This window comes from Camellia sinensis, unplaced genomic scaffold, assembly GCF_055761805.1.
Source record: "Camellia sinensis isolate YWXY unplaced genomic scaffold, ASM5576180v1 Unanchor224, whole genome shotgun sequence".
NCBI classification, from domain to species: domain Eukaryota; kingdom Viridiplantae; phylum Streptophyta; class Magnoliopsida; order Ericales; family Theaceae; genus Camellia; species Camellia sinensis.
The window spans coordinates 17369-39464 of NW_028129104.1; the positions used below are offsets into that span (position 1 = coordinate 17369).

The following is a 22096-nucleotide window of genomic DNA, read 5'->3' on the forward strand; positions in this document are numbered from 1 at the left end:
GGGCACCCTTTTCGACCATTCGACCTAGTGCATATTCGGATCCATAGTGACCATTCCAAGCTAGGACAGGTTGCTTACCCGATGCTAAGTTGTTTGAAACCGCTGTGTGCGTAGTGAAACCCTAGCTCCTGACAAAATAGGACAGGGAAACCCTACCCCAGCATAGGGGTGTTTTGTTCTCTTTTACTTGCTATGTGCTTTTAGAGTGTTGCTCTACAGGAACGCACATGTCAGTTTGCAAGTTAGAGTACCAAACCTGGGGACACCAGTATCAGTATCAGTTGTGAGAATCAGTTATCCGCGGGTATTGGTTCAGCTTTCGGGAACAGTGACTTCTGGGAACAGTGATCAGCAGTAGAGTACAGTTGTTTGGCTACACCCGTGATTGATCAGTTTGGGCTGAAATGCTGTCTGTTTTTCTTTCAGTTCAGAGAGTTGCAGAGTTGATACAGAATACCCAGTGTCTCCCCCTTGCTGAGGCGGGATTTATGGCGGCACAAAGTTCAGAAGAAATTGTGGTTATGACAGCCGCACCGGAGCAGGGAACCACTCCGCAGAGTGAGGCCAGCGTCAGTATGTCATACCCGCCCAGGTCGCCCGTTGTGCACCCGGTTTGGGCTCCCCAGTTATACCAGGCTCGTGAGCCCACCACCTTCGAATTGATGGGGATGATAGGCGATCTCCAAAGATCTGTGGCAGACCTCGCCTATGGAATGTCGGCTTCACCGCCAGCGGCGCCGTACGCCGGGAATTTTGTACCACAGGAGCCCCCACTACTGGGGCGGATTGTGATAGAACTCAGCCAGCCAGAGGTGGCTTCCGGCTATAGCCACGATATGTCAGCACCAACCCAGACCCTCGATCAGGCTGAGGCCAAAGGAAAAGATAAGGCAAAGGTGGATGCCGACCCTATTGAGCAACTGCTGTGGGCAGTCGAGGCTCTGAAGGTCAGAGGGATGAACAAGCAACAAACATCTGCAATAGTGACCAAAGCTGTAGATGATGCTTTCCCCGCTCCAATCAAAGGCAGTTCAAGCCAGACAGAAAACCGGGATGGGCCCCGTCATGCCCAGACAATTCCTGTAGTTCCTAACCCTGCACCGGGAAAGGTTCAAAAAGCCAAGGCAGCGCCAGCTGATCCTTTCGCCAGCGCATCTGGCAAGAATCCTCAAACTGCAAAGTACCTGCCCCGAGGACGCAGGGTCTTTCACGACCTCCACATGCCTTTGTCTAGGGCATTGCTGATATTGGCAAAGAATGGGCATCTTAAGCCTTTGGAGTCCCGGCCACTCCCGAAGAATCTCCCCGCCACTCATGATGCTACCTTGTACTGCGCGTACCATCAACAGTCCGGTCACAGTACTGATGGATGTTCCCGCCTTCGTCATGAAGTGCAGGATTTGATTGACAACAAGGTTATCCTACCACCTACCTCAGGCAAGCCCGTCACCACTCAGTTGTTCGATTTCGAGGGCTCAGATACTGCAAGTATGTAAAGTGGACCGCCTGTGGGCAACATTTGGTACATTTTTGGATGAAGCATCTGGCACGCATTTTTGAGCATCGGTGAGACCGAGTTTTGTAAATCCTGGCTTGGATATCGAGTCGGTCTTTTGTTTTGAATCTGTCTCTTTGTCTTGAGTCAGTCTTTTTTGCTTAAGGGTCTGTCTTGTTATATCGAGTCAGTCCCCGTTGTATATAATACCAGGTGATTCTGGGGTTGTTGCCTCGAACACCGTTTTGCTTTGTAATTATCTGTTTTTGTTTTGAGTCTGTCTCTACCGAGGGGCCAGTTGCACCAACAAATCCGAATGAAACAGCTGCTGCTATCTCAAACGTTATGCTTGCTTTCAGCATAAGTGCCAGAGAATTTGATCGGGCTGACAGTACATCTCGCCTGCTCTCCTGTGTGCCAAACTCATTGCATTAACCTAAGTTTTCCAAAAAACAAACTTTTTGAACACTGCGGTGATGAAAACGAAGAGGAAGGAATTCCTCGGGTTTTGTAAAATTTTGATCATTTTGAGAGAAAGAGAGGCGTGCTAAGCCTTTTTATGAATGAAATCATGCTTGTCGGCGTGAGTACTGAGAAGGACCCTGGCCTGATCCAGATTGGTTCCACACCGTCTTCGGCGCGAGCGATTTGTCGCTTTCTTAAAAACTTTCAAAAGCAAATGTTTTACGCAGCCCTGCGAAGACCTGTGTGGAATCGCTCTTGAGATTGCGCAGCCTAGGATCGCTCTCAGCCTCAAGATTCAACCTATTTGTTTTCCGAATTTGAACCCGTTCAGAATGTTCAGAAAGTTCAACGGACAAACGCCATGGAGGCCCGTGTGGCCGGTTTCGAAACAGCCCTCGAGCAGGAGGCACCAAAGCCGAATCAGAAGGAGTAGACCTCGCCGGAAGAAGCTCGTAGAGTAACCCTGATGGATTCTTCTGCAAATCAGTGCAACAGCCGTTCTCCTAGACACAGAGAGGCTTCAATTTCAAAAAAACCATTTGGCATGGACTTGCTACACTTTTACCCTTTGAGAGGCTCGCTGGGCCGAAAACCCGGAAGGGCGACCCAGGCAAAAGTTAGAGCAAGAGAAAAATACAAAAAAAGAGAAAAATACAAAAAGAAAGATTGAAAAAGAAAAAAAGAAAAAAAAAAGCAAGAAAAGAAAAAAAAGAAAAGAAAAAGAAACGAACAAAAGAAAATGAAAAGAAGCTCGCAAGGTCGAAAACCCGCATTGGGCGCCTTGGCAAAAGTGAGAGCCAAACAAAGTGAAGGTTAAAATACCCGAGTGGACCTTAGCCGGAACTACGTAAGGCTTGATTCCCATGTATGGGATACGTAGGCAACTTCATCATGAAGTCCAGCCCCCAACGCTTTCATAAGCGTCTCAGTCCATGCAATGGTTTCAATTTCACTTCAAAGTCCAGTGGCCAATACTCTTCAAGGTGACTGTGTCCATATATTTGTTGTAACCGTCTTCGTCATCTCTGTGTCCAAGAGCTCGACCACCACCGATGAAGACTGTCTGCGGATTGCTGCGGCACCATCCCAAACAAGGGGCAACTTTCCGTTGCCACTAGCCGCCGTGAGCCGCCATTCAAACTAGGGGCAATTTTCCGTTGCCTCCCACCCTCCTTCAAACCAGGGGCAATTTTCCATTGCCTCCGATCCGAGGTTGCGCATCTCGAAGGGTAAGTTTCATGCTTGTTAAGCATCAGCTGTTTGAAAAATAGTTTTTGAAAATTTTTACTGAGGTTGACTATTTTCTCGAAAACTATCTCATTTTCCAAAACTGGACCATTGTCTTGGACCCAAAAAAGAAAATTTTCAGTGCTTGCTGCCTGACTTGCATGCTTTTCAAATCAAAAATCGAACAAGTACGTTAATCCAACTCTCGTTTTGATCAAAACCGTTTTAGTAGAAGGCCAAAACAAAAAATGGTTAAAATGATGAACTAGGGGCACAGTTGAGCCAGGCGTTCTGTCTTTCCCCCGCCATCGACGTACTTGCCAGAAGAGCACTCTGCCTGCCGGAAGAATAGCTGTGAGCTAACGGCATCGGGCGTGAACCCACACCTTGCTATTTATCCATCAATCACCCCGGGGAGGGATGAAAAATGAGAGAATGAAGAATAGAGAGGTGTAAGTTGAGAGAAAAGTGAGGAAAAGGGTTTTGAGAGAAAATCCGAGCTTGAGAGCCGAGTGATGTGAGAATCACAAATCAGAAAGGGTGGGAAACAATACCCAGAGAAACTGGCTCCTCGTGGTCTGAGGTCTCCCATCTTCGTTCACGCGTCTGTGTGTCGTGTTTCTTTGATTTGACGGTCTCGTCTTTTGTTTTGAGTCTCTCCCGAGCGTGTCTCGTGGTGTTTAGGTCGTGTACCTCTTTGTTTGAGTCCTCCCTGCTGTGTTCAGTGGTAGGCTCGATATCCCGGTTTGAAAAACCCTCATTCGATTTCAAAAATCGCTTATGCTCAGAATGTTGTGCCATTCTCTACATTTGAACGCATTTCGACACCAACCGGTTCCATCTTTGAGGTCCGTCCTGTCAAATTGGGCTATTTGTTCAGAAATTGCTGTGTGCAGAATGAATCGAATGCTGTGTTATGGGCTGAATACAGATTAATCCCCAACAGTGTAAGGGTCGTGTATCCGGAATCTGGCAGTGGGTTGCTTGGGTTATTTTGTTGTTGGCTGTTTAAGTTATCTGATTATTGCAGTGCAAGTGTTCAATTTTCAGACAGCTAATCAATTTCATTTACATTGAGGTGTAACATGATGAGATGCGATGCAACGCATGAAATGTGTAAATGTAAACACTTTTTCAGATAAAAAGGCTGTTTCATTTCACTATCTTTTCAAATGTACAAGCTTTGGAAACGAAATCTGCCTGCGGCAGTACAAGGTAATCTATCTACCAACCAAAAAGAAAAGTACAAGGAAAGAAAGAAAAGGTAGCAAAAATCTGCATCTATGTCAAGCACCCCAAGGGCTGTCAGTCGGTCCTGGTCCTCTTCCTGGACGAGGGTCCAGGAGCATCATCAGCAACGTCGTCAGAGCCAGAGCTAGAACCGTCTCCGGTCTCCTCCTCCGATGACCCTGCCTCCGCCTCTGACTCCTCGTCGTCATCATCGTCCGGGGCTGGAGCTCGCGAGCTGCTCCCGACGTGAGTACGCCCACCCCTAGTGCGGGGAAATATCCTGCCCTCCTCGTCTCTCCCCCGAGCAGGGACAGCAGGTCTAGCTGGAGCACCTCCTGCCATGGGAATCTGGAAAGGAGGCTGAAAAAGTGCACAAAAGTGAAATGCATCAGTATACTGTAGACAGTTTATCAGTGCAGAATGCAATGTTGAATACAGTGTATGAATGCCGTGAGCAGTTTATCAGTGCAGAATGCAGTGTGTGAATACAGTGTATGAATGCCGTGAGCAGTTTATCAGTACAGAGTACAGTGCAGAATGTAGTGTATGCAGTGTATCAGATGCTGCGAGATCAGTATGTCGGGTGTTGTGCCGTGCATCAGATTATGTGAATCAGTGTATGAATGGTTTGAGGCCAGTGTCAGAAGGACATACCGGTATGCTGTAGACAGCCAGGAGGTCAAATGTCCGCTGGAGCATCCCCATCATCGAGGCATTCATCGCCAACGACTGACGGGTGTACTCAGAAGAAGCCTGCAAAGGTATCAGATGCATTAGTATTCTGTGGAATATCAAGTAAACTGAAATGAAATAACTGTACAAAGTGCAGTGATACATACCGGCGGAAGGTCGGGGATGTCAGTGAACTCATGCCCAGCCGGTGGAGGGGCGAAGGGGATCTGATAGGTCGCCCCACCCTGCCCCTGGAAAGTCAGCACAGCGGGTAGGGCAGGCCACCCAGCTCCTCGTCCACCCCGCACTCCGCCCCTGCCACGGACTCGGGCCCTCCTCGAAGATCCGGCCCCTACTCCTGCTCCGGCCCCAGCCGCCGATGCTACAGGCCTGGCCCCCTCTGCTCGACGGCCGCTCAAAGGTCGCATCAGGTACGTCCGCACGTACTCCTGATAGTCGCCGGTGCCTCGGAAGCCGACCTCCTCCCAGCCGATGGAGTAATCATCCAGCTGCTCAGGGGTCAGCCCCTCGGTCTCCCTCATCTCTGCAGGAGGGTGAGCCGGGACTATCTGCTCAGGTAACCCGCGGGTCTGGCGTAGAAAACGCTCCCCCAGGTACCAAGCCCGACAGACCGGGCCCTCTAGCAAGATCCGGAAACGCGAGGTCTCCTCAGCACCAGGGAACCGACCCCGCATCGCCGATGACAAGGAAGCCCATGGCCGCCATGTGATCTGAAAGTAACAGACAGTTTGTTATTTACTGTTATTGAAACATGCAGTGGGAAAGCGAAGCTAAATGAACTGAAAGTAAAGCATACCTCAGCCGGGGTGATGGTGTCGAAATATCGGCGGAAGAAGCCGAATGTCTCCCGTGGTCGCCGGGTGCATCTCCCGTCAAAGCGAATCGAGAACGGGACAGCCGGAGGAGGCTCCGCAACTGGTACAGGTGCAAGCCTAGGAAAGTAGGCGTAAACCCACAGCTGCAAAACAGATGTCAGTATGACTATCAGATAAAGCAGAATATACAGAATAAAGCAGAAATGGCAGAGCCGTGTGTTATGCAGTGTATTGTGTGCAGTGTACAGTGTGAACAGTGTACAGTCAGTGTAAAGCAGAATGTATGTGTGTGCCGTGTGTATAGTATACAGCAAGTATAGACCAGACCACAGTGTGTGCAGTGTACTGAGTACAGAAAGTACGAGATAGAAATGAAAAAAGTGGAGAAGAAATGTACCTCCCAAGCCCGCCAGTAACCTCCGAGCAGCTGGCCGCTGCCGCGAGAAGCCGAGCTCATATAGCCGTACAGGGTGGCCAGAGCAGCGCCGCCCCAGTCGTAGTGCAAGATGTCTCGGACGTCCACCAGTGCGCTGAGAAGGCAGAGAGGCACGGTGTTCGCCCGATCGGCGAAGATAGTAGTCCCGAACAGGAACATGAGGAAGCCGCGGGCATACCTCTCCACGTCCTCCTCGGTCATCTGCACCTCCTCCCCCAATGCGGGCTGGACCCTGAACTGTGCCTCGAACCAGGAATATCGGACGAAGCCTGGACGAGCTAGCGGTGGCGCCTCCCCCAGTAGATGGACCTGAGCGGCGGTCCACTCATCCATGTCGGTGTCGAAGGGGATCGGATCACCCCCTACCCCGATGCCTGTGAGCATCGAGAAGTCATAAGGGGTCATCGTCATGTCGGTGTCGAAGGGGATCGGATCACCCCCTACCCCGATGCCTGTGAGCATCGAGAAGTCATAAGGGGTCATCGTCATATCCCCCGCAGCAGAAAAGTGGAACGAATCGGTGGTGTCCCACCATCTCTCCGCCAGAGCGGCAAGGAGAGGTCTGCATGTGGAGAGCCTAGAGAGCCCTCGACAGAAGGTGCCGAAGCCCGCTCGGTCCACGATGCGCTGGACCGCATCAGGGAGCTCGTCATACCACTCCCGCGCACCAGTATTCCCATACCCGCGAATGGTATGGGAACCCTCCTGCAAACAGAAAACAACAATTGCAGGACAACTTTCAAAATGCAGTTTTGAAAAGATAGATATGGCATGTATGCAAGTTTGACAGATTCAGACAAATACTGGGTACCGGTGTGCTTACAGTGAAATACAGTGTGTGCCGTGTGTTTGGGTGATTCAGGGCTAGTGCAGTGTGTGTGCATGTGTCAGTCTCAAGCAGATATCAGTTGTATGTATGTTTACAGTCAACTACGGTCTACGGCATATCAGATTTCAGCAATTAAAGAATACAACTAACTATGGCAGTTTTTGTATCCCACATTGCAGAAAGTAAAGCAGAAGATGAAGAGTTACCTCGGGAGTGCCGAATGAAAGATGGGAGGTAGGCTCGCGTAGTAGTAGCTCAGGCGCCGCGTACCTCTCAAGGCTCCGGAACTGACGCAGGCCGTCTGGAGGCAGAACGTGGATCGCCGGCCGGTAGGTCGCCGGGTCGAACGGGCGCTCGCTCAGTGGTAAGAGCTCGACCCCGGGATCCATCTCGTGGTCCGGGGGAGTCCCGCCACGTGGAATGTCGTCCGCCATGTAGAGAATGGTGTGAAAATGGCCGGAAAAGGGAAAACCGAGCCGGAATGCAAAGAGTCAACTGAAAAGTCAACTCCCGAGAGGGTCGGAAATGGCCGGGAAGGCCGGAATGTGAAAAGGCACGGAAATGAAGAGGAAAGTGAGGGGAACGAACCCTGAAAAGGCGAGAACGCCGAACGAGGCACCGAAACGAGAATGTGATCGGTGGAAAATGTCCGAAACGCGAAGAGGATCGCGAATCCGACGACGAAACGGGCGTAGAACGCGAAGAAATGGACGAAAAAGGAGGGGGAAAAGCTCTAGGGAGAGAGAGCAAAGGATTTCGGTGGTGGAAAAGTGAAGAATAGGGTTTTCAAGCCCTATTTTATAACACTCAAGGTGGAAAGACAAAACTGCCCCGCACCAGCAACTGTTTGCCGGTCAGCAATGTTTTGTGCCGGCCGGCACTTTTTTGTGCCGATAGAATTGTTTTTGTGCCGATGGCCAGCCGGTGGCCTCCCCTTACTGCCGGTGGGGTTCCCACAGCCTTGGTTAGGCCATTTGAGAAGTTTGTGGTCTTCATAGCTCAAGAAAGTGCAAGAAAGTGCATCTCCGATGTTCAACCGGCCTCCGTTTTGACCGCAGGCCGTGGCTTCAGTGCGTGGCGCTCGAATTCGTGCAAGGTGTATCCTTTTTGTATCCTTTTTGTATCCTTTTAAATTCAAAAGTTACCCCATGTGTGTTGCACAAGTTCATCACACTACTTCGGTGCATTACATCGCACTGTTGTGCGCCGCACATTTGCATTGTTATGCACGTGTTACATGCGTTGCAACACGCACCCCTTTGCATTGTCGTGCACATTTCTCATGCATCATTGCATTTCCATTCCATGCATTGTCATGCATTCCGGAATACGTGCGTTGTTGCGCATTTAAGCCCATTTACACTCCGTGTGGCATGCACGTCACACTTGGCATCGCACTGTTTTGTGCATTACATTTCCTTCACGCTATTTTGCGCATTGCACTTGTTAGTGCATTGCATTTGTTCGCGCTATCTTGCGCACCTCAATTGCACTTGTTAGTGCATTGCATTTGTTCGCGCTATCTTGCGCACCTTACTTGCACTTGTTAGTGCATTGTATTTTATTCGCGCTGTTTTGCGCATCGCACTGTTTTGTGCATTGTATTTTGTTTGCACTGTTCTGCGCATTGCACTGTTTTGTGCATTTCAAACCTCGCGCTGTTCTGCGCATTGCGCTGTTTTGTGCATTTCAAACCTCGCGCTGTTCTGCGCATTGCACTGTTTTGTGCATTTCAAACCTCGCGCTGTTCTGCGCATTGCGCTGTTTTGTGCATTTCAAACCTCGCGCTGTTCTGCGCATTGCGCTGTTTTGTGCATTTCAAACCTCGCGCTGTTCTGCGCATCACACTGTTTTGTGCATTTCAAAATTGTTCGCGCTGTTTTGCGCATCTCATTGCATTTTGCATGCATTCCATCGCACTGTCCTGTGCACTCGCGTTGCCTAACGCATTGCGCTATTTTGCGCATCATGCCGTCGTGCAATACCCCTGGTCTGGCGAGACCTTAAACACGCATGGTCTGGCGAGACCTTAAACACGCATGGTCTGGCGAGACCTTAAACACGCACGGTCTGGCGAGACCTTAAACACGCACGGTCTAGGAGACCTTAAATCCTTTGGAGGTGCGAAACCTTCAGCGCATTGTCACGCGTCTTGTAAATACCCCAGCGGTCTGGCGAGACCTTAAACACGCATGGTCTGGCGAGACCTTAAACACGTACGGTCTAGGAGACCTTAAATCCTTGGAAGGTGCAAGACCTTTATTGCATTGGTGTGCACACTATTGCTTTGTACATATCTTAAGCCGCGTGTTGTCGCGCATCTCATGCAACATGCATCACTTGCATCATTTGTATTTCAAAAAAAAAAACAAAAAAAACATGCATTGTCATGCATACATTTTGCATTCCGGTCTAGGAGACCTTAAATCCTCTGAAGGTGCAATTCCTTCGGTGTTTGTCGTGCCCGAACGACTTTTTGGTGGTCTGGTAAAGCCACCTGTCTGTGCTTGCGATGAGTTCCTAGAAGACCAACTGGGACGGTGGAAACTAGAGTTCGAACGGCTTACGCCTAGAACGCAAAGGTTCGGGAGTTCCGAGACTAAAGTCTGGTTTAAATACCCAGAGGTTTACCCTCGGCTTGAAATCTGTATGGAAGCCCCATAGGTTGAGGCGGCATGTCTACGCCTCAGTTCTGGATACTGAACCAACCTAGTATATCACCCTGTTGGTAAGATAGGGAAAGTTGCAATCATAGTCATTGCATCATAGTGCATTGTCTTGCATTTGCATTGTAGTTTGCATGCATTCATTGCATCACCTTCCATCCATGGCTTGCGCATTTCCAAGTTGAGCTTGGTCTGGTATGTGTCCTTACATTTCATGTTAAAACATAGTTCTGTATGTGTATCGCGCCGATTCCACGTTGATATGTTGGTTGAGGGTTGCGGCACCTTTTCTGTGTTACACATGGCTCGTATGTATACATGCCTTTCCTAGGCAAGATTTGGTTTGGCTTGCGTGCCATATCCATTGTATCCATATCCATTCCATTGCATATTTGTAGATATTGCATTGTAGATTGCATGCATTCATTGCATCACCTTCCGCCTTTGGCTTGCGCCTTTCTAGGTTGAGCTTGGTCCGGTATGTGCCCTTACTTTTCATGTTAAAACACAGTTCTGTATGTGTATCGCGCCGATCCCACGTTGATATGTTGGTTGAGGGTTGCGGCACCTTTTCTGTGTTACACATGGCTTGTATGTATGCATGCCTTTCCTAGGCAAGATTTGGTTTGGCTTGCGTGTCATATTCATCCATTACATTGTAGTGTAATTTTTGCATCCGGCATTAGGATCGTAGTCCTTTCTCCAGCGGGATGTCTCCCCACTTATGTCAATTCCACCCAATGCTTGTTCTTGCGTCTGTCTACAATACTCATAGTTCAGTTGACCGTTCTATGGTAGACAGACTTGTTACCTCCATCAATCTATTTGACATAGGTGTGGTTTCGAACCGCTCGTGATTGGATCACGATTCAATTGCTTTGCATGTAGCTCGCATTGTTTCAATTACATTGCATGTTTGTTTGCATTGTTTATACATTGTTTTGTATATATTGCATTTCGTTTTGCATCCACATTTGCATTGTCATGCATGTTGCTAACCATATTGTACCTGTTAAGTTTGTTTTCTTTTCAGGCACGATATTGTATGTACGGTTCATTTGAAGCTGGTGCAACCAGACGAGCCGCACAGGTATTGTATCTCCCGAGTGAGACGTATTGAGAATTCCATAATTCTCTTACATCCTTTCTGCATTGTAGTGTAGTTTGGTATGCTAGCTTAAAATTGTTGCATGTTTGCTTCGTTACAGCTTTCTTTGCATGATCATAAGTTATGCTCGGCTCCGTGCATTGTCTTGCATTTTGCCCCTGCCTTCGGGCGCATACCTTATTTTGTCTTGCATGTTTGTCTAAGTCTTCGGCCTTGTCAAAAATGGGTCGTCTCTGGGCTTTGACATTCACTCCCGTCATTGTTATGACTTTCGAGTTCTGTCAAAGAGGGGCAACTGTAGACACCCCATTTTTGACCGTCCTCAAGACTTGGACGTCACCGTTTGAACACTCGGTGATTATCCATGTTTGTGTTCGTTTGGAGTTCCCGGAGGTCTCGGCTCGCGCGCCCCGCCTCAGGATCCCCGAACTCGACCGTTTAGTGTCTGGTTTTGCACCAAACACTTGCATCTTGCCTTTGAGAGGCAGGGTGGGGCTTGTAGACCATCCCCACCCATCACCGGCAGTGGCTAGATGCCACCGGCTGGTTTTTGCTGCCACCGGCAATTTAGTTTGCCGGTCGGCACTATTTGTTGCCGGTCAGCACTTTTTTGTGCCGGTCGGCACTTTGTTTGGCCAAGATGGCATTTTTTGCCGGCCGATTGCTGTTCATCTGCTTTTGCAGATATTTTAGGACAGCTGTATTGATTTTGCTCCCCTCCATACACGTGTATGGAGGGATCTCCCTCTTGCAAAGCTTGTCTTGTAAGCTTTACAAGAGGCTTATAGAGAGAGCTCTCTCTAAGGCAAAAAAGGAGAGGCTTAGACATTTTTGAGAGAGAGAAGACAGAGGAGAGCTCTGGTTTTCTAGGGTTAGGGTTAGATACACTCACCTATCTCTCTTTCCTTCTCATTTTGCACACTAGGTGTTTTGTGTCTCATTATTGCACACAAACACCTAGTGTTTCACCTTCCTCTAGGAGCTGAGGTTCTAAAGAGTGTGTTTTGAAGTTTTGGTCTTGGATTCAAGCTCAAGGAGGCCATTGGAGCACCATTGTTGAAGAAGGCATCAAGGGTGAGAAACTAGTCCATTTTTCCCCCTTTTTTGCATCAATTTTATACCTATCTTAGAACTGTTTTTGTGATTATTGTATAACATAAAAAAGTTCTATTTTTAAGCCCTCTTTATTGTTTATTAAGAGTGTTTTGTTGTTTGAGGGGTGTTGACCACCCTTAGGCCTCAAAAGGCCTCATTTTGAGCCATTTTGTGCTAGCTCCGGGATTTTGGTGTTGAGGTCTCTTCACCACTGAAATCTTGAGGGATTTCAGTGGTGAAGATGATGCTTTGAAGTCCCAAGAAGGAGAGAGCCACCCCCTCTCCTTGTTGTCCTTGAAAAGGGCATATTTTGGCCTCTTAAGGAAGCATATGCTTGAGTGTGTGTTGAGCATGTTTGGTTTGTTTTTCATGCTTATATATCCATGATATAACATGATTTCAAGTTGGTTTTGGAACTCCATGCATGTTTAGCATAGTTGCCATGTAATGCCTTATTTGTGCCTTAACATGTTCTAGGTTGTTAGCCTTTGTTGGAGCATGTTTTAGGCTTGTATCTGTGAAGTTTATGTGCTTATTTTGCCATGTTCTAGGTCTGTCCATAAGTATTTGGGTTGATTTTAGCATGCATTATATAGCTCCTTTGTATTTGGGCTTGTTGGCCTTAAGTATGTGCATGTGTAGCATGCCATCTTTGCATTGTTTTGGTGATTTGGGATCATTCTACATGCTATTTCAGTCCCATTTCCATGCTTGTTTGATTGCCTTGCATGTCTCTTTAATGCTTTGAAAGCATGTGTTGCAATGCTCCATGTTTTGGCCATGGTGTATGCCTTTGTATTTGGGCCATTTAGATGCCATCTAAGGAGTCTTTTGGCCTTGTTTTAACATGCTAAAAATCTATTTTTAGTTGTTTAATGCATGCCATGTTTGGTCATGATAAGTGTAGTTCAATGCATTATTGATTTGCCTTGAACACTTGGACTACTCTTTGCATGTTTTGGCTTGATTTATAACTTGATTTGGCATCATTTTATAACATAATTTTAGGGCTCATGTTGCATGCTAATTAGTCCATGATCCCTCCTTTCAAGTGTGCTTGAATGTTGTTTGATTTATGCTTAAGTGTTGGTCCTTATGTGCATGTGTGTGTGCATGCCATTTAGCCCTCACCTTTTAGCACAATGGCTACTGTTTTAGGCCTATTTTAGAGCTGCCTAATTCATGTATAAGTCCATCTTGCCATCCATTTGCATTGCCCTATGTATGCTTGCATGATTGCATAAGTGCATTGCCATGTCATGTTGCATTCCTAGCTTGTATGCCTAGGTTACATTGCATTTTGCATGCATGCCTTGTTCCTTGAATTGGTGATAGGAATAGGGCCTAATTTGTTTGATTGGTTTGCATGCATTTGAAATCAAAGTTGCATACTTGGTTCCTTGGGCCATCATGCATGGAAATGCGTGATTGGTGGTCCGAGAACCGAGGCACATGTCCCTTTGAGTCATCACAATGATAAGAGACATGGTTGATGCATACATGCCTTGAAATATGCTGCCATGCCTTGTTTTGCCCTTTGTTGCTGTGAGTTGCAGGTTCTGCAGGAATACTTTGCCGACCGGCAGTGTAATGTGCCGACCGGCACAATTTTCTCTGCCGACAGACCCTATTTTGTGCCGATGGCCATACTACACTGCCGGTGGAAGTTTCATTCAGCCGGTGATGATCCCCTCTGTCCAAGGATGCAGTCTTGAGGCTTTGACAGCCTCCAGAGGAGGAAAGGAAGGAAAACAGAGGCAGCTTGCGCATGGTGGCACGCTTCCCGAGGCGTTTTCCTGCTTTAATTAATTAGTTAATTTGTTAATTAATTAATTTGTAATATTTAATTAGCTTGCGTAGTTAATTAATTTGTAATATTTATTTGGTCCCTCCGAGCGAGGGCAAATCTGTAATAAGTGTGTGTGGGTGGTGTGAATGTCTTCCAATCCCCACTTCTTTCTTCCCTTTTACTTACCTGCTTTGATGGTTAGTATTAGGGCACGTCTAATTTAGCATACCTTATGCTATGCATGTGTGCATCCATGCATTTGTATTGCATGCATTAGGCTCGGCACATCACGCTAATTGCATCAATGCTTCAATTCCAAACTGAATATGTGATAACTGTGCATTTTCACATGACATGTTTAGGATAGCCGAGCCTATTCTAGCAACATTTTGTATGCGATGCATTAGGCACTTCACATGGACTTGGATCATGCATGTGTGCTAACAAGTTCTTTGTTTTGGCATGGAGTACTATGTAAGTATTTCCGCTTTAGCATATCGCATGAGTGTGAATGTTGCCATAACAGCATGCTTAACATGTGGCTAGATGCTTATATGTTAAACTGTTTTGAATGCCTGTGGGTGAAGGTTGGATTGTTTGAGTTGGAAAAACTCATTGAAATCCGTGTTTTAGCCTACTTGCGAGTAGCAAAATTTAAAGCATTTTCAAAACAAACGGATATGCAATGTTTCTTTCCAAATTAGGCAATCTAGTCTATACTTGTTTGCTGTGCGCATAACATAGTAATTCTAGGCTAATAATTGGAATAAGAACACATAACGTTTTCAAAATTGGATATCACGGTTAGTAGAGGCCGGTCTTCGGACCGGGCAAAAGGGGGTGCTCATAGCTGACCTTCCCCGATCGTACCCAAGCTCCCGAGCCGAGACAACTCCGGTGATGACGGACATGTGGCCTTCGGCACCGAGTCAGGGTTTCCTAAATTTTCCCATTTTAAAAATATTTAGGTGGCGACTCTGTATCTGGCAAAGCAGTCCATGTTTGGCACTACTTTTTCAAAAATCTGTTTCTCAAAACGATTTGCCAGATTTGGACTCTTTTGTTCAGATTAAGAACCGTGACACAAATCGAGTCCGAACTGTAGCATGAGGCCCACGCGGGCGCTGCTACAGTTTTTGGCGACTCTGCTGGGGAAATTTAGAGAGTTTGACTCGAACTCGTGATATCCTGTTTTGATCTCATTTATGTGTTTCTTTGCATTGCATGTGCATTGGTGCGCCTAGGAACACAGTGTTTGCCATCTGCCATTCCTGAACGGTTTGCCGGAGGCTTGTCTTGTCAAGGCATGTCCATAAGGCTGACCGGCTATGGGCTCTGACAGCATGGGAACACAAACCTCGGTTTTACCGGGGCACCCTTTTCGACCATTCGACCTAGTGCATATTCGGATCCATAGTGACCATTCCAAGCTAGGACAGGTTGCTTACCCGATGCTAAGTTGTTTGAAACCGCTGTGTGCGTAGTGAAACCCTAGCTCCTGACAAAATAGGACAGGGAAACCCTACCCCAGCATAGGGGTGTTTTGTTCTCTTTTACTTGCTATGTGCTTTTAGAGTGTTGCTCTACAGGAACGCACATGTCAGTTTGCAAGTTAGAGTACCAAACCTGGGGACACCAGTATCAGTATCAGTTGTGAGAATCAGTTATCCGCGGGTATTGGTTCAGCTTTCGGGAACAGTGACTTCTGGGAACAGTGATCAGCAGTAGAGTACAGTTGTTTGGCTACACCCGTGATTGATCAGTTTGGGCTGAAATGCTGTCTGTTTTTCTTTCAGTTCAGAGAGTTGCAGAGTTGATACAGAATACCCAGTGTCTCCCCCTTGCTGAGGCGGGATTTATGGCGGCACAAAGTTCAGAAGAAATTGTGGTTATGACAGCCGCACCGGAGCAGGGAACCACTCCGCAGAGTGAGGCCAGCGTCAGTATGTCATACCCGCCCAGGTCGCCCGTTGTGCACCCGGTTTGGGCTCCCCAGTTATACCAGGCTCGTGAGCCCACCACCTTCGAATTGATGGGGATGATAGGCGATCTCCAAAGATCTGTGGCAGACCTCGCCTATGGAATGTCGGCTTCACCGCCAGCGGCGCCGTACGCCGGGAATTTTGTACCACAGGAGCCCCCACTACTGGGGCGGATTGTGATAGAACTCAGCCAGCCAGAGGTGGCTTCCGGCTATAGCCACGATATGTCAGCACCAACCCAGACCCTCGATCAGGCTGAGGCCAAAGGAAAAGATAAGGCAAAGGTGGATGCCGACCCTATTGAGCAACTGCTGTGGGCAGTCGAGGCTCTGAAGGTCAGAGGGATGAACAAGCAACAAACATCTGCAATAGTGACCAAAGCTGTAGATGATGCTTTCCCCGCTCCAATCAAAGGCAGTTCAAGCCAGACAGAAAACCGGGATGGGCCCCGTCATGCCCAGACAATTCCTGTAGTTCCTAACCCTGCACCGGGAAAGGTTCAAAAAGCCAAGGCAGCGCCAGCTGATCCTTTCGCCAGCGCATCTGGCAAGAATCCTCAAACTGCAAAGTACCTGCCCCGAGGACGCAGGGTCTTTCACGACCTCCACATGCCTTTGTCTAGGGCATTGCTGATATTGGCAAAGAATGGGCATCTTAAGCCTTTGGAGTCCCGGCCACTCCCGAAGAATCTCCCCGCCACTCATGATGCTACCTTGTACTGCGCGTACCATCAACAGTCCGGTCACAGTACTGATGGATGTTCCCGCCTTCGTCATGAAGTGCAGGATTTGATTGACAACAAGGTTATCCTACCACCTACCTCAGGCAAGCCCGTCACCACTCAGTTGTTCGATTTCGAGGGCTCAGATACTGCAAGTATGTAAAGTGGACCGCCTGTGGGCAACATTTGGTACATTTTTGGATGAAGCATCTGGCACGCATTTTTGAGCATCGGTGAGACCGAGTTTTGTAAATCCTGGCTTGGATATCGAGTCGGTCTTTTGTTTTGAATCTGTCTCTTTGTCTTGAGTCAGTCTTTTTTGCTTAAGGGTCTGTCTTGTTATATCGAGTCAGTCCCCGTTGTATATAATACCAGGTGATTCTGGGGTTGTTGCCTCGAACACCGTTTTGCTTTGTAATTATCTGTTTTTGTTTTGAGTCTGTCTCTACCGAGGGGCCAGTTGCACCAACAAATCCGAATGAAACAGCTGCTGCTATCTCAAACGTTATGCTTGCTTTCAGCATAAGTGCCAGAGAATTTGATCGGGCTGACAGTACATCTCGCCTGCTCTCCTGTGTGCCAAACTCATTGCATTAACCTAAGTTTTCCAAAAAACAAACTTTTTGAACACTGCGGTGATGAAAACGAAGAGGAAGGAATTCCTCGGGTTTTGTAAAATTTTGATCATTTTGAGAGAAAGAGAGGCGTGCTAAGCCTTTTTATGAATGAAATCATGCTTGTCGGCGTGAGTACTGAGAAGGACCCTGGCCTGATCCAGATTGGTTCCACACCGTCTTCGGCGCGAGCGATTTGTCGCTTTCTTAAAAACTTTCAAAAGCAAATGTTTTACGCAGCCCTGCGAAGACCTGTGTGGAATCGCTCTTGAGATTGCGCAGCCTAGGATCGCTCTCAGCCTCAAGATTCAACCTATTTGTTTTCCGAATTTGAACCCGTTCAGAATGTTCAGAAAGTTCAACGGACAAACGCCATGGAGGCCCGTGTGGCCGGTTTCGAAACAGCCCTCGAGCAGGAGGCACCAAAGCCGAATCAGAAGGAGTAGACCTCGCCGGAAGAAGCTCGTAGAGTAACCCTGATGGATTCTTCTGCAAATCAGTGCAACAGCCGTTCTCCTAGACACAGAGAGGCTTCAATTTCAAAAAAACCATTTGGCATGGACTTGCTACACTTTTACCCTTTGAGAGGCTCGCTGGGCCGAAAACCCGGAAGGGCGACCCAGGCAAAAGTTAGAGCAAGAGAAAAATACAAAAAAAGAGAAAAATACAAAAAGAAAGATTGAAAAAGAAAAAAAGAAAAAAAAAAGCAAGAAAAGAAAAAAAAGAAAAGAAAAAGAAACGAACAAAAGAAAATGAAAAGAAGCTCGCAAGGTCGAAAACCCGCATTGGGCGCCTTGGCAAAAGTGAGAGCCAAACAAAGTGAAGGTTAAAATACCCGAGTGGACCTTAGCCGGAACTACGTAAGGCTTGATTCCCATGTATGGGATACGTAGGCAACTTCATCATGAAGTCCAGCCCCCAACGCTTTCATAAGCGTCTCAGTCCATGCAATGGTTTCAATTTCACTTCAAAGTCCAGTGGCCAATACTCTTCAAGGTGACTGTGTCCATATATTTGTTGTAACCGTCTTCGTCATCTCTGTGTCCAAGAGCTCGACCACCGCCGATGAAGACTGTCTGCGGATTGCTGCGGCACCATCCCAAACAAGGGGCAACTTTCCGTTGCCACTAGCCGCCGTGAGCCGCCATTCAAACTAGGGGCAATTTTCCGTTGCCTCCCACCCTCCTTCAAACCAGGGGCAATTTTCCATTGCCTCCGATCCGAGGTTGCGCATCTCGAAGGGTAAGTTTCATGCTTGTTAAGCATCAGCTGTTTGAAAAATAGTTTTTGAAAATTTTTACTGAGGTTGACTATTTTCTCGAAAACTATCTCATTTTCCAAAACTGGACCATTGTCTTGGACCCAAAAAAGAAAATTTTCAGTGCTTGCTGCCTGACTTGCATGCTTTTCAAATCAAAAATCGAACAAGTACGTTAATCCAACTCTCGTTTTGATCAAAACCGTTTTAGTAGAAGGCCAAAACAAAAAATGGTTAAAATGATAAACTAGGGGCACAGTTGAGCCAGGCGTTCTGTCTTTCCCCCGCCATCGACGTACTTGCCAGAAGAGCACTCTGCCTGCCGGAAGAATAGCTGTGAGCTAACGGCATCGGGCGTGAACCCACACCTTGCTATTTATCCATCAATCACCCCGGGGAGGGATGAAAAATGAGAGAATGAAGAATAGAGAGGTGTAAGTTGAGAGAAAAGTGAGGAAAAGGGTTTTGAGAGAAAATCCGAGCTTGAGAGCCGAGTGATGTGAGAATCACAAATCAGAAAGGGTGGGAAACAATACCCAGAGAAACTGGCTCCTCGTGGTCTGAGGTCTCCCATCTTCGTTCACGCGTCTGTGTGTCGTGTTTCTTTGATTTGACGGTCTCGTCTTTTGTTTTGAGTCTCTCCCGAGCGTGTCTCGTGGTGTTTAGGTCGTGTACCTCTTTGTTTGAGTCCTCCCTGCTGTGTTCAGTGGTAGGCTCGATATCCCGGTTTGAAAAACCCTCATTCGATTTCAAAAATCGCTTATGCTCAGAATGTTGTGCCATTCTCTACATTTGAACGCATTTCGACACCAACCGGTTCCATCTTTGAGGTCCGTCCTGTCAAATTGGGCTATTTGTTCAGAAATTGCTGTGTGCAGAATGAATCGAATGCTGTGTTATGGGCTGAATACAGATTAATCCCCAACAGTGTAAGGGTCGTGTATCCGGAATCTGGCAGTGGGTTGCTTGGGTTATTTTGTTGTTGGCTGTTTAAGTTATCTGATTATTGCAGTGCAAGTGTTCAATTTTCAGACAGCTAATCAATTTCATTTACATTGAGGTGTAACATGATGAGATGCGATGCAACGCATGAAATGTGTAAATGTAAACACTTTTTCAGATAAAAAGGCTGTTTCATTTCACTATCTTTTCAAATGTACAAGCTTTGGAAACGAAATCTGCCTGCGGCAGTACAAGGTAATCTATCTACCAACCAAAAAGAAAAGTACAAGGAAAGAAAGAAAAGGTAGCAAAAATCTGCATCTATGTCAAGCACCCCAAGGGCTGTCAGTCGGTCCTGGTCCTCTTCCTGGACGAGGGTCCAGGAGCATCATCAGCAACGTCGTCAGAGCCAGAGCTAGAACCGTCTCCGGTCTCCTCCTCCGATGACCCTGCCTCCGCCTCTGACTCCTCGTCGTCATCATCGTCCGGGGCTGGAGCTCGCGAGCTGCTCCCGACGTGAGTACGCCCACCCCTAGTGCGGGGAAATATCCTGCCCTCCTCGTCTCTCCCCCGAGCAGGGACAGCAGGTCTAGCTGGAGCACCTCCTGCCATGGGAATCTGGAAAGGAGGCTGAAAAAGTGCACAAAAGTGAAATGCATCAGTATACTGTAGATAGTTTATCAGTGCAGAATGCAATGTTGAATACAGTGTATGAATGCCGTGAGCAGTTTATCAGTGCAGAATGCAGTGTGTGAATACAGTGTATGAATGCCGTGAGCAGTTTATCAGTACAGAGTACAGTGCAGAATGTAGTGTATGCAGTGTATCAGATGCTGCGAGATCAGTATGTCGGGTGTTGTGCCGTGCATCAGATTATGTGAATCAGTGTATGAATGGTTTGAGGCCAGTGTCAGAAGGACATACCGGTATGCTGTAGACAGCCAGGAGGTCAAATGTCCGCTGGAGCATCCCCATCATCGAGGCATTCATCGCCAACGACTGACGGGTGTACTCAGAAGAAGCCTGCAAAGGTATCAGATGCATTAGTATTCTGTGGAATATCAAGTAAACTGAAATGAAATAACTGTACAAAGTGCAGTGATACATACCGGCGGAAGGTCGGGGATGTCAGTGAACTCATGCCCAGCCGGTGGAGGGGCGAAGGGGATCTGATAGGTCGCCCCACCCTGCCCCTGGAAAGTCAGCACAGCGGGTAGGGCAGGCCACCCAGCTCCTCGTCCACCCCGCACTCCGCCCCTGCCACGGACTCGGGCCCTCCTCGAAGATCCGGCCCCTACTCCTGCTCCGGCCCCAGCCGCCGATGCTACAGGCCTGGCCCCCTCTGCTCGACGGCCGCTCAAAGGTCGCATCAGGTACGTCCGCACGTACTCCTGATAGTCGCCGGTGCCTCGGAAGCCGACCTCCTCCCAGCCGATGGAGTAATCATCCAGCTGCTCAGGGGTCAGCCCCTCGGTCTCCCTCATCTCTGCAGGAGGGTGAGCCGGGACTATCTGCTCAGGTAACCCGCGGGTCTGGCGTAGAAAACGCTCCCCCAGGTACCAAGCCCGACAGACCGGGCCCTCTAGCAAGATCCGGAAACGCGAGGTCTCCTCAGCACCAGGGAACCGACCCCGCATCGCCGATGACAAGGAAGCCCATGGCCGCCATGTGATCTGAAAGTAACAGACAGTTTGTTATTTACTGTTATTGAAACATGCAGTGGGAAAGCGAAGCTAAATGAACTGAAAGTAAAGCATACCTCAGCCGGGGTGATGGTGTCGAAATATCGGCGGAAGAAGCCGAATGTCTCCCGTGGTCGCCGGGTGCATCTCCCGTCAAAGCGAATCGAGAACGGGACAGCCGGAGGAGGCTCCGCAACTGGTACAGGTGCAAGCCTAGGAAAGTAGGCGTAAACCCACAGCTGCAAAACAGATGTCAGTATGACTATCAGATAAAGCAGAATATACAGAATAAAGCAGAAATGGCAGAGCCGTGTGTTATGCAGTGTATTGTGTGCAGTGTACAGTGTGAACAGTGTACAGTCAGTGTAAAGCAGAATGTATGTGTGTGCCGTGTGTACAGTATACAGCAAGTATAGACCAGACCACAGTGTGTGCAGTGTACTGAGTACAGAAAGTACGAGATAGAAATGAAAAAAGTGGAGAAGAAATGTACCTCCCAAGCCCGCCAGTAACCTCCGAGCAGCTGGCCGCTGCCGCGAGAAGCCGAGCTCATATAGCCGTACAGGGTGGCCAGAGCAGCGCCGCCCCAGTCGTAGTGCAAGATGTCTCGGACGTCCACCAGTGCGCTGAGAAGGCAGAGAGGCACGGTGTTCGCCCGATCGGCGAAGATAGTAGTCCCGAACAGGAACATGAGGAAGCCGCGGGCATACCTCTCCACGTCCTCCTCGGTCATCTGCACCTCCTCCCCCAATGCGGGCTGGACCCTGAACTGTGCCTCGAACCAGGAATATCGGACGAAGCCTGGACGAGCTAGCGGTGGCGCCTCCCCCAGTAGATGGACCTGAGCGGCGGTCCACTCATCCATGTCGGTGTCGAAGGGGATCGGATCACCCCCTACCCCGATGCCTGTGAGCATCGAGAAGTCATAAGGGGTCATCGTCATGTCGGTGTCGAAGGGGATCGGATCACCCCCTACCCCGATGCCTGTGAGCATCGAGAAGTCATAAGGGGTCATCGTCATATCCCCCGCAGCAGAAAAGTGGAACGAA

General features: G+C 48.2%; 2 protein-coding genes across 2 annotated transcripts; both read right to left on the reverse strand.

The window, feature by feature from the left end:
- Positions 1–4342: 4342 nt before the first annotated feature.
- On the reverse strand, positions 4343–5767 carry LOC145815662 (uncharacterized). The gene is made up of 3 exons (XM_082912239.1): positions 5257–5767; positions 5072–5170; positions 4343–4777 (listed from the first exon to the last, which is right to left on the reverse strand). Exons 1-3 carry the CDS (start codon positions 5629–5631, stop codon positions 4493–4495), a joined length of 759 nt encoding a protein of 252 aa, XP_082768365.1. The 5' UTR covers positions 5632–5767; the 3' UTR covers positions 4343–4492.
- Positions 5768–19560: 13793 nt separating this feature from the next.
- LOC145815661 (uncharacterized) lies at positions 19561–20985 on the reverse strand. The gene is made up of 3 exons (XM_082912238.1): positions 20475–20985; positions 20290–20388; positions 19561–19995 (listed from the first exon to the last, which is right to left on the reverse strand). Exons 1-3 carry the CDS (start codon positions 20847–20849, stop codon positions 19711–19713), a joined length of 759 nt encoding a protein of 252 aa, XP_082768364.1. The 5' UTR covers positions 20850–20985; the 3' UTR covers positions 19561–19710.
- Between the last annotated feature and the right edge of the window lie 1111 nt (positions 20986–22096).

Coding starts and splice junctions, on each gene's coding strand:
- LOC145815661 (XM_082912238.1), bottom strand. CDS start 20,849: ATGAGGGAGACCGAGGGGCTGACCCCTGAGCAGCTGGATGATTACTCC. Junction 20,389..20,474: donor ACATCCCCGACCTTCCGCCG/GTATGTATCACT, acceptor ATACCTTTGCAG/GCTTCTTCTGAGTACACCCG. Junction 19,996..20,289: donor TGGCTGTCTACAGCATACCG/GTATGTCCTTCT, acceptor GCACTTTTTCAG/CCTCCTTTCCAGATTCCCAT.
- LOC145815662 (XM_082912239.1), bottom strand. CDS start 5,631: ATGAGGGAGACCGAGGGGCTGACCCCTGAGCAGCTGGATGATTACTCC. Junction 5,171..5,256: donor ACATCCCCGACCTTCCGCCG/GTATGTATCACT, acceptor ATACCTTTGCAG/GCTTCTTCTGAGTACACCCG. Junction 4,778..5,071: donor TGGCTGTCTACAGCATACCG/GTATGTCCTTCT, acceptor GCACTTTTTCAG/CCTCCTTTCCAGATTCCCAT.